General features: G+C 39.1%; 1 protein-coding gene and 1 long non-coding RNA gene across 3 annotated transcripts in view; one reads left to right on the top strand and one right to left on the bottom strand.

Annotated features, from left to right (window-relative positions):
* HOATZ (HOATZ cilia and flagella associated protein) overlaps positions 1 to 10,729 on the top strand; it is a 30,237-nt gene extending 19,508 nt beyond the window's left edge. Inside the window, exons 5-7 of one of the 2 annotated variants that reach the window (XM_072729839.1) lie at positions 7,188 to 7,247; positions 7,850 to 7,902; positions 10,552 to 10,729. In XM_072729839.1, the coding sequence (XP_072585940.1) occupies positions 7,188 to 7,247; positions 7,850 to 7,902; positions 10,552 to 10,609 (171 nt within the window). In that variant the 3' untranslated portion in view covers positions 10,610 to 10,729. The remainder of the gene's footprint in view (positions 1 to 7,187; positions 7,248 to 7,849; positions 7,903 to 10,551) is intronic. The other variant, XM_072729841.1, reaches the window with a different exon arrangement.
* The window catches only part of LOC112925970 (uncharacterized), a 63,517-nt gene continuing 54,240 nt past the window's right edge, over positions 3,159 to 12,435 (bottom strand). The window contains exon 5 of the long non-coding RNA XR_003236230.2: positions 3,159 to 5,348. This is a non-coding gene — a long non-coding RNA (uncharacterized lncRNA). The remainder of the gene's footprint in view (positions 5,349 to 12,435) is intronic.

Genomic DNA, 12,435 nt, shown 5'->3' with positions numbered 1-12,435 from the left:
TAATTATTATTGGTTTCCATTAAAATATGTGTAGCAGAACTAAGAAAAAATATGTAGCAGAACCAAGAAAAAATCCATTTTTTTATTCTTCACAATGGATAAGTTAATATTTTATTGAAACCTACGTTTAAGAAAAATTATATTGACTCTCTCTTATGTAATGACTGATATGTTTTCCTGATTTTAGCAAGCTGTCATTTTTAAATGAAAATTATATATGTCAGGACTATGGGACTTAAGCCAAGATCAAGCAATTTCCAGGAGGTACGAAAGGTGCTGAGATATGCATCTTTGCCCTTCTAGTCAGCATTCTCCTCCAGCTAATAACCCTCTGACATCTTCCATCCACTCTCATAGATTACTGCTCTTAGGTTTACCTTCTGAAATTCCTCTGGAGAAAGCCTTTTCACTGATTATTCGGGCTGTCTTTCAAGGTATATAGTAGATCATTCGAGATCCAGGAGTTCTGTATCTTACTATATGGTAGGTATAATTTACTATATAGAAATTGTAGCATCTACAAATCAGATTTCAACTAACAGGCACAGGGAATGATAGTAAAGCTATAGAGTAAATTCAAAGTGGAGGCATTATCAAAATCAGCAAGCTAGCAGGTAGATACTGCCTTTTGGAATCAAGCCCAGATGTGAGACTTTTTACTGCCAATGCATTGTTTTACCTAAAGTCAATGAGAATTCTTACTTTCCTCAAGTTAGCACTTGTAACGTGGAAGAGAAATGGAACCTACTGAGGATGACATCTGTAGACTAAGAGCTGAAATTCCCTACTGCTCATATTGGACTCCTAATCATGGGTCTAGAATTAAAACTTAAATTTAGGGATCCCTGGGTGGCGCAGCGGTTTGGCGCCTGCCTTTGGCCCAGGGCGCGATCCTGGAGACCCGGGATCGAGTCCCACGTCGGGCTCCCGGTGCATGGAGCCTGCTTCTCCCTCTGCCTGTGTCTCTGCCTCTCTCTCTATCTCTCTGTGACTATCATAAATTAAAAAAAAAAAAAAACAAAAAAAAACTTAAATTTAGGAGCCTCAAGGAAAAAAGTCAGATAATGTTCTTAACCTCTGTTAAACCACAGAGCCTTGGCTCTGCCTAAATGATATTCTAAATTTGGAATGTAATTCCCATTGAATAGTTAACTTTTTTAAAAATTTTTATTTATTTATGATAGTCACACAGAGAGAGAGAGAGAGAGGCAGAGACACAGGCAGAGGGAGAAGCAGGCTCCATGCACCGGGAGCCCGACGTGGGATTCGATCCCGCGTCTCCAGGATCGCGCCCTGGGCCAAAGGCAGGCGCCAAACCACTACGCCACCCGGGGATCCCCAATAGTTAACTTTTAATCAAAAAAATCCTATCATAAATATTTATATTAAATAATATCTTAGAAAGCTCATCAGTTTAAAAGTACTACTATTGGGATGCCTGCGTGGCTCAGTCAGTTAAGTGTCCAACTCTTGGTCTCTGCTTACATCTTGATTTTAGAGTCTTGAGTTCAAGCCCTCTGTTGGGCTCCAGGCTGGGTGGGCATGGAGCCTACCTAAAAAAATAAAAGGTACTACTGTGATTCAACTATTCTGTATCCTTTAATATACTTTTTGCAAAGTGCTACATGATACCATAAAATAAACTTTGATCAAAGCTGACCTCAAGCTAGATTAGAACCCTACTCTGTATTACCATAGCACTCATTTTCTACTTAGAATATAAATTTTTCTGAGAGTAGACACTATACTTGTCTTAGTCACCATGGTTAATCCTAATTATTCTTCATTTTCAAAATGAAGACTGAATGAAGTAGCCATCTATCACTCTGTGTGTGTGTGTGTGCACACATGCATGTGCACATGCACGAGTGTGTATTTAAGTATTCCAAAATCTCTAGGATGTGTTCAAAGGGATCTAGCAGAAGAACATAGGATATGGAGTAAAGAGGCAGAGACACAGGCAGAGGGAGAGACAGGCTCCCTGCAGGAAGCCCGATGCAGAACTTGATCCCAGGACCCTGGGATCATTACCTAAGCCAAAGGCAGAGGCTCAATGGCTGAGCCACCCAGGTGCCCCCACATATGCTATTTCTGATGAATGTTTCACTCAACAAATTTCCGTCATAATCCAAAGAAGAAATGGATTTTTCACATGAGAAGCAGGTCTTGAGAAGAAAGGACCTTTCTTTTCAAGTCTAGTGTTTATTAAGAGTTTCTTTTATATAACTGAAGATTAAGGAGAAAGCTTATAATACACTGGAGAATTTGTGGGCAGAGGAATTTGCACTACATACTCAAGGGCAAATAATCTCTTGGGTATCACTCCTCATTTCACCCTTTCTTCCACCCAACTCTATCCACCAGCTCGTCCATAGGCCAGAAGTGGAGGCATCAGTACCCTCCACAGCTGTGCACAGAGGGTAGGCAATCTATCCTTCTCCTCTTTTTCCCTCTCTTCCACATTTTGAAAACATTAGAAGGAAAGTTTTCTCTAATAATAATAATAGCTACCATTTATTAAATATCTACCAAGTACCATGCAGTATGTTAAGAAGTGTTTGCATGATCTTTAATTTTCACAACAACTTTCCTTAGAAATGAGATATCCAAGGCTCAGAAAGTAGCTCTTAGATTTACTCGGGATCATAAACCTCTAACCTGTGGATTAGTGATTACAGTTGGAGGGAAGAAAGGAGAAACCAGGAGGGATAATGAAGGTATTAATTTGCCATTAATCGTACAGCAGAATTGAGATTCAAACCCAAATGTTTGGCTCCATAATCTGTATGGCCACCCAAGTCATTTGGCTCTAAAAAAACAAAAAGAGAGAACTAAGAATCCTTGATGTGACACTAAAATTCATTAACCATCTACGCGATATTAAATTTTTATATTATCATAGCCTAATTTCCTGGAATCAATTTTTATTCCATAAGTGATTTTTTTCAAGAATAGTATATAAATAATATAAATTTTTAAAAAGATTTTATTTATTCATGAGAGACACAGAGAGAGAGAGAGAGAAGCTGAGACACAGGCAGAGGGAGAAGCAGACTCCATGCAGGGAGCCCAACATAGGACTCAATCCCCAATCTCCAGGATCACGCCCTGGGCTGAAGGCGGCACTAAACCACTGAGCCACCCGGGCTGCCCTAAATAATAAAAATTAAATGTATAAATATATAAGAAAATATTATGTTAAAATATTAAAATTCTGATCTCCCTATATTATTATTTTAAGAATTAATAAATTTTATTACTAAAACCCCTTGTAAATATAATATTCCATTAATGGCCATAATCAAAACACTGTGATTAGAAATGGTTATTCTTTTGTTGTTATAAAAATTTTTTTTAAGATTTTATTTATTTATTTATTCATGAGAGACACAGAGAAAGAGAGGCAGAGACACAGGCAGAGGCTCCATGCAGGGAGCCTGATATGGGACTCTATTCCAGGACCCCAGGATCTCGCCCTAAGCTGAAGGCAGACATTCAACTGCTGAGCCACCCAGGCATCCCTGTTGTTATAAAATTAACAAGTAAATCATTTATCCCTACTAACAAGGTAAATTGTAAGGATTTTTTCTTATCACTGAATTTATTTAGTTATCAAAGCAGAGATTTATTAGAATAGTTGGCAGTGTTTTTGTTCTGGTGACATTTTGCCTACAGCAGTTTTCTTATTCATTCCCAGGAAACATGTCCAGGAAGCAGAAATCAAATCATATTTGAAAGCTTTGTTTCTGGTGCATTATAAAACTGGTTTGGTACTAAAAGCCATTATAATAAAAAAGGACCTGAAGTCAAAAGAAAAAAATGCATTTTTTAACATAAAATCTGTTTATTTTTTACCAAGAAAAAAAGGGCCAGAGGACAAGGTGAGCAGGGGTTTGGGGATGATGCTAGGAGCCACAGACTGAGTCAGGTTCTAGAAGTTCCCCAGCCAACTGCTCTTTACCCCACTTAAAAAAAAAAAGTCTATAATCAGAGCCCTTGGTCAGGTTACACATACCAGGAGAACTCACTCTACACCATGATGCTGGTGCCTCAGTGCTGGCTAAACTCCAGAGTCAGTGACTGGTCTGACTCTCCTACCGTGAATATGCGTTTGGTCTGCACCAATCATAGAATAGATGCATCTCTCTCTTCAAGACAAATGAATTTTTAATTTTAATAATATTTTAGATCTTGTAACTAAATATGTGTCTATTTGTATATTAGAAGTGTTACAACAATATAATTTGCCTATGGCTACCCAGGCCTAGGTGTGCTTTACACACAAAATAATCACACAGTTTTGGGGGTTTTTTAGGATTTTTTTAGGATTTTAAGATCTATCCATTGTTTAATTTCACTACCTAAAACATTTTTCTTTTTTCTTTTTTTTTTATTTTTTAGGCTAATAATTGTGTGTATTAGTGCAATGATTTCATTCAGACATTATGCCACAATCAGTTCAAAAAAATTCATTGACTATCATCTGCAAGGCTCTGCTAAGCCCTAAGGAAGGATAAAATGAATAGACTCTGAAAGAGTCGTGGTAGCAATTATGAGATAAAACTAGGAAAGTAAGAGCAATACCTAAAAGGTATAAAGTGCTATGGAATCACAGTATGGGAGCAGTTAATTCCCACTGAGTACATGTGTAATGGAAAAGCTAGAAAGGACACCAACTCTGAATCCCTACGTTGAAAACATCCGAAGTCCTTATCCACAGACATTATTTTATTCAGTACCTGGCAAGTAAACAAGTATGAAATTTAGCTTGGTATTTACAAGTACCCTGGATTATTTCTCTTTCAATAGCAGTGGTATATGAGACCTAAAATTCAAGTAAAAGGTAGAAATCCTATCCCAAAATAAAAACTTCATAGACTTATAAAAGGCAAGATTCATAGGACATGAACAAAATGAGGCAAAGCCAAGGCGTAGGTGCACCTGCCCCAGCTGCTGATTGCTCCTGCCCTGTATGGGCACCCCTCCCAAGTGTCTCTGTGGAGCACGTCCAAGATCAGTAGCTTCTCCTACAGGCATCTGGGCAGAGGACTCCTCCTGAGAAACCACTTAGCGATGCAGCTGCCTCCAAGGCTCTGTACACGCTCTTTCCACTGCCTCAAAGTCTTGTATCACCATCCTGTCTCTATTGCTCCTCTGGTGATTACCATTTGTAGGAACAAGCTTGTCTTCTCTGGGACATCTTTCTCCCCGTAGATACATACTCACCCTGGTCTGAATTAAGGGTCTTTCTTCAGGTCTTGGATTACATCCTATACCATCTGCATTGTAGCACATTTGAAACCATTCTCTGTAATGACCTTGCAGGCAGGAATTGCGTTGTACAGCCCCTAGCACAGAAATGTTACATCAGAAGTACTCCTTATGGTTTGGAATGTGTCTCCCCTTTAAAACGATACCTTAAAGTCCTCATCCCCAAGACCTCAGAATGTCACCTTATTTGGAAATAGAGTCGCTATAGATGGAACTAGTTAAGGTAAGTTATTGCTGGAGGAGGGTGGGGTGTCCTAAGACATCCACGAGAAGACAGAGACACACAGGGAGAAAGGAATGTGCCTATGCAGGCAGAGTTTGGAGTTACACAGCTGCCAGCAAGGGATGCCACAGATTGCCAGCAACCACCAGAGGCAAAGGAGGGCTCCCCTACACATCTACACATCTCAGTGGGGACCATGGCCCTGCCAACACCTGGATTTTGGACTTCAAGCATCCAGAACTGTGAGACAATACATACCTGTTGTCTTAAGTCAGTCAGTTTATGGTACTTTGTTAGGGCAGCCCCAGGAAAATTGCTTAGTACTTAGTAAACTTGAATGGACAGATGACTTCGAATTTTTACCTGGCTACAACAAATTTGTATCTATGCTCAGTTATCTCTTGCTTCTAGGGTCTAAACAGAGCTCCTTTCATTTTATTTGGCCACTTGAAGGTACAAATTTTATTTGTCTGATTCTCAGGTTTTTCTTTTGTCCTCAAATACTGCAGATGCAATTTTCCTTTTTTTTTTTTTTTTAAGGTTTTACTTATTTATTCATGAGAGACACAGAGAGAGAGACAGGCAGAGACACAGGCAGAGACAGAAGCAGGCTCCATGCAGGGAGCCTGATGCGGGACTCGATCCCAGGACTCCGGGATCACGCCCTGGGCAGATGGCAGACGCTCAACTGCTGAGCCACCCAGGCGTCCCCAGATGTGATTTTCTGCCTGGCTTTCTAAAACTGAAAATAACCAGATTTTATGAAAGAATTTTTGGACCTATTTTTGTCTCTTTTTTTATAGTCTGTATCTTGAGATATAGATTTATCAATCTTCATGCCTGCAGTAAATTAGTTTTTTACACTTAGGAAAACTTACCCGAGAGTGTCCATGTCTCAATATCGAAGGCAGAGAGATGAGAGAATGAGAGTCCATGCATAAGCTACTCAGAGTCGTCCCGTCACAGACTTGGGTTGTGGCACGCTGTTTGAGTTTGCTGATCTTACCATTTAATGGCAATTTAGTGGGGTGGACAATAGCTGGGGCTTTGTTGTCAAACAGAACTGGGATCAACACCAGTTCTATCATTTCATGGCTTGGGTAAGTTACTTAACCTAGTTACCTCCTTTGTAAAATGGGGTAATAGTGGTATAATAACTTCTGAGTTATTAAAAGAAAATAATGGCATAATGTACATTAAGTTCTTAGCATGGTTCATGTAGTAATAAAGTCTTAATAAAAGTTTTTATTAGATTTTGGATGGGCACAAGAAAACACCCTTCCACTGAGTATCAAAACCACATTATTGGGAACCCTGGGTGGCGCAGCGGTTTGGCGCCTGCCTTTGGCCCAGGGCGCGATCCTGGAGACCCGGGATCAAATCCCACGTCGGGCTCCCGGTGCATGGAGCCTGCTTCTCCCTCTGCCTATGTCTCTGCCTCTCTCTCTCTCTCTGTGTGACTATCATAAATAAATAAAAATTAAAAATTAAAGAAAACACACATTATTTTGTAAACCAGGATTCTCTGGAATACACTGGAAAAGTATAAGTCTATCATGGAAAACAAATATTTTAAAATTCTACCAAAGAATACCAGAAGGAAATGCAAAAAAAAAAAATCTACTCTTTACAGACAAAATCTTTATTACTGAGTCAAGAAATTCACCCACTTTTTTTTCCCCCCTTTAAACAGGCAAAAAGGAGAGATGAGATTCTACAACTCTTAAGAAAACAAAGAGAAGAAAGGATCTCGGTGAGACTGAGGAGGCATCCAAATAAATCTATCTAGAGGAGGGAACTATGGCAAATCCTCAGAGGTTTTATGGATTCTCCCCATAAATCTAAATACTCATGGTCCAGAGCCATCTACCCACTGGTGTAGGGGCAGGGTATAGACATCAGGCACTTTGGTCATCCCTGAGAAATCAAAGAAATCTCCAGAGTATGCAGCTCTGCTAGGATAGAAACGAGGTGATGCCAGCAGGTTTGGTGTCCTGTTTGATAAAAACTGTCAGATACTCACATGGGCTACTGCAGTGCTAATCTTTGTTTTACAATGATCTTGTTTACACCATACAAAAACAAATGCTGAATGAAGAGAAACATAATAAAAATAGTAAAACAAGAATAGCACCCTATAAACATACAGGTGTATAAACACCTGCTCCCCTGAATGAACCCCAAATATCTTTAATCTGGAGTATTTCTAATCCCAGGGTTTCCAGATTTAAGAAGATAGTCTGTGTAAACACTGTGATAATTCTACCTGAGTTTTTTTTTTTTTTCAAGTAAGAAATGTCAGTCCATGCAAGTAAAAATTTTCCTCTTTTGAGTTTTGTTTTATTTTGTTTTTAGAAAGAACTGGTTTCCCTTCCTTATAAGCCAAAAGCCAAAGTATACAAAGCAAAGTAAGTTTTTGTCAAAAATATTCTTACCTTTCTAGATCCCCCCATAGAGAAGCACTTTTTTTCCTATTCCCTTTGCCCCCTCCCCTCAAATCTTCTAAAAACCTACCCACTGTATTTACAGATTTCTTGCCTTGAATAAAACTCCTCATCCACATTAAAGCTTTTGTGCCCACTTGCATAACTGTGCAATAGGCCAGCATAAAATGGTCAAACAGGACAGCAGATCAAGCCTAAATATTTTTTTAAGATTTTATTTGTTTATTCATGAGAGACACAGAGAGAAAGGCAGAGACATAGGCAGAGGGAGAAGCAGACTCCCTTCTAAGAGGCTGATGCAGGACTCTACCCCAGGACCTCAGGATCACGACCTGAGCCAAAGGCAGACGCTCAACCGCTGAGCCACCCAGGTGCCCCAAGCCTGATTCTTTGTATACATTCCCTTCCCCTTCTTTCCCATTCTGGGCTACACATTCACCTGCCAGCATGGTCTCTCAGCCTCCACTCTCCCCACACTCAGTCCCTTACCTGTTGCAATTTAGCAGGCCTTTTAGATTACCAGCTCCAATACCACTAAAGGCATCCCTAAGGTCACTAAATCTAGGTTCATGTAGCAAGAACTTGAGCATCACACTGAGGGGTTAATTGCCTTATCCCTGGAATAGCACTGGAGCAGGAGGAGGCACTTGGTCCAGAAGAGTTTAAAGGAAACCAGCTATCACAACTTCATCATTATTAAAGAAGCCCTAATAAAAATCTCTCCATTTTTATTTTTTTAATCTCTCCATTTTTGTATTATGACTGAAAACCAATGTAGGTAACTCAACCTTAATTTGACAAATAAATATGTGCATGCTGTATTCAGGGAAGAACAGAGAGTAATAGAATTTTTATTCCTATCTCACTGGGTATTGAGGCTGACTCCAATTAATGTTATCAAAGTAATACTCTTAAAAAACAAATGTGTCCACACAAATTTTAAAAAGTTTTGTAAAGGGCACCTATGTGGCTCAGTCAGTTAAGCGTCTGCCTTTTATTTAGCTCAGGTCATGATCCCATGATCCCAGGGACCCAGGAGCCCACATCAGGCTCCTTGCTCTGAGGGGAGTTTTCTTCTCCCTCTCCCTCTGCCTGCCACTCCTGCTGCTTGTGCTGTCTCTCTCTTTCTCAATCTGTCGAATAAATAAATAAAATCTTTTTAAAAAATTAAAAAATAAGTTTTGGAGGAAGTGAAAAGATCATTTAATCACCTGGCTGTGTTGTCTATGTAATTCTCAGCAGTTTAATTTCTTGCTTTTCAGCCAGATGATTTGAATCAGCTTCTAAGGGTAGAGCAAAACTAGTCAATGGAAAGATGCACTTATCTGATTCAAATAATGGGTCAAGATTGGAACTTACATAGCATCAGCGATAAGTATGGGCACCTTTGGTTTCTGGGCATATTTTTACAGGAATGCTCAGAACATTCCTGCTACCACCCCTGTTGATTCACCTAAGAGTAAAACATTATTTCACAGCTTGACAGATAATTCTTTACATGCTTGTCTTTTGTAATTCCTTTTGTATATCAACTTGCCCATTTTTCCTCCTTTCCAGGAAGCCTTAGATTTCATTCCATTTCACTGGGACATCTTTCTCCCTTGAGCTTCTTATACCATCTGTACCATTTTTTCAACAAATAATGACACCGGACTTTGCAGCCATATTCTATAATTACTAACTCATTAACTCTTACATTATTTTTTTGAGAAAGAGAGAGTGGGGGGCCGGCAGAGAGAGAGAGCGAGAGAGAAGAGAAGGAGAGAGAATATTAAGGAGGCTCCATGTTTAGCACAGAGCCTCACCACCCTGAGATCACAACCTGAGCCAAAATCAAGATGAGACACTTAGCCAACTGAGCCACTCAGGCACCCCTCATATATTTTTGACTTGTCTCTCAACTATTTTGCAAGCTCAATGAGAAATTGAGTCACCCAAAGTGCCTAGCACACTGACTATATGCAGGAATTCAAAAAATATTGGTAACAAAAAATTTTCATTCAAAAATATCATGTAATTCAGTATTAGCTAATTTAGAAGGTGATGCTTTTATGCTGTACATTATAAACATTTTTAAATTTTTGAAATATTTTAGACACAATTATAAAATAATTCAATTTTCCCTCCTTTTCCTCCCTCCATCCTTTGTTCACCCAACACCCCCTATACACAGAGATACACCTTTACCATCCTCCTCTAACAGATCTTCTTAGGATAATCCAGGTCTCCTTTTGTCAGAACTAGAAATAGAAAGTATGTTCATAGTAAGGTTTTAGTATCAATATGTTTAGTGCCCACCACAGGAATACTTGCGTTTTAAAGGCAGTCTAACTAGAAGGAACAATGGGTAATCCAAAGAAATCAATTATCAGTGATAATCAGAAGTGTGAGCAAAATATATTTAGGGTCCCAAACCCTCAAAACACACTTCCCATCATAATGGCCATTCCTCCCACCTGTAAGTTCATACTTGGTGGCGAAATATAATGCATTGTCAGAATCCAAGACAGTAAATCTTTGCTGGGGAGACTTTCCAAAGTTGTTTCCATGCTATATTGTGTTCACAACTACCAAGTTCCGTGTAGTAAAACTGATTCATGTTACTGCCAACAGGAAAGTGATATTAAAGTCAGATAAGGAAGACCAAGAGGAGGTCAAAGCCTTGGAATAATACGCTTGGCACATGGCAGAGATGGCTCATGCACATCTTTACTTTTGAAACAACTTTCTCTTATGTCAGGATCACTGGGATCACTTTGTTAAAACTGACAAATAAAGTTCAATATGCAGACTTCTAGGAATCTTACCAATTATTGAACATGCATCTATTTTACTTGATGGATATACTGTATTTGATACCACACAATCATCTCTCACATCTTATACTTCTCAAACTCCTGTTTATCTTTTTTTTTCCAAGATTTTATTTATTTATTCATGAGAGACAGAGAGAGGCAGAGACATAGGCATAGAGAGAAGCAGGCTCTCTGAGGAGCCCGATGTGGGAGTCAATCTTGGACCCTGGGATCACACCCTGAGTCAAAGGCAGATGCTCAACCACTGAGCCACCCAGGTGTCCCAACTCCTGTTTATCTTGTTTTCATCAGAAGGAGGTGTCCAGAACTGCTAAATTGGATCTCTGTTATAAATATCAGATAAACAGGAAACAGGGGCTATTATGTGCCCCAACTTTACAAAGTCCTGAAAACTTTAAAGCCTTCTTGCTGTGAAAAAAAATTATACATATATATAATTATATATATACTTATTTATATATTTTTTATAAATTTTACTATAAATATTTTAATCTATATATAAATATTTATACTATATTATATATTTAATATTTATATATAGAGAAATGGATCCATTTTTAAATCCATTATATATATATGTGTGTGTATATATCTATATATGAAATCCACTTTCCAAAATTTGGTTTATCCATTTTTAAATCCATTATATATATATGTATATATGTATATATATATATATATACATATATATATATATATGAAATCCACTTTCCAAAATTTGGTTTATTCAGTTTCTGGATCATGTCTCTGAAGCCATAAATTATTCCTAGTTCTGTTAATAGCTGGCTTAACATTCCTATATCTTACACACATATGCATAATCTTATTGCCAGCCTACCTCATTTTCAACAGTCATTCCCTTTGGAAAGAGAAGGTGAAGTATTTGTGCCTTCTGTGCTGTGTAACTGGCAGTCTTCCTCAGGGTTGTGCTCTGTTCCAGTGCTCTGCTGAGGCTCCCAGCTCTCTGGAGGACCACCATTCACTTCGCTCTCAGCCCCCATCTGCCACTTCTGGACATAACCCCCATCTGATGCAGCTCCCAGCCCACAGCACCCACAGAGGAGTGGGTGAGCCACTGGTCAGAACTTAAACACAGGGACAAACCAAATTGCAAGGGAGGCTGGCAAATAGTCTTTAAATGGAAGATCATCTGCTAGTTAACATTCAAGACTTACTGAAAGAAGTGGACAGGGACGCCTGGGTGGCTCAGCAGTTGAGCATTTGCCTTTGGCTCAGGGCATGATCCCAGATTCCCAGGTTAGAGTCCCACATCGGGCTCCTTGCATGGAGCCTGCCTCTGTGTGTGTGTCTCATGAATAAATAAAATCTTTAAAAAATAACACAATTTGTTAGAGTCCTTTTTACTTAGCCCCTTTAGAAGAATTGCAAAGTTATACAGGTAAAGGGTGTGAATACAGGACCTGCTCAGAACTGGAGTTGGTATTATAATCTAGCACAATTAAGTTGACCACATACCTTAACAAAGGCACTGTGGGCCAGAGTATCAAAGGGAGAACTCAGGGCACAATTTAATTATTTGGGCCAAGGCAACAGCTTCCCTAAGCTGTAATAGGTATTGTGATACTGGAAATACATCCTTTTCAAGTGACACTAGGTTACCAGCTATCTGCACACTTACATGTGTATTTGCCCCCATCAAACCACAAAACTCTTCAGGTAA

Source organism: Vulpes vulpes, chromosome 12, assembly GCF_048418805.1.
Source record: "Vulpes vulpes isolate BD-2025 chromosome 12, VulVul3, whole genome shotgun sequence".
NCBI classification, from domain to species: domain Eukaryota; kingdom Metazoa; phylum Chordata; class Mammalia; order Carnivora; family Canidae; genus Vulpes; species Vulpes vulpes.
Note: the sequence above shows the minus strand (reverse complement) of the source record. Positions and strands in the feature narration are given on the sequence as shown.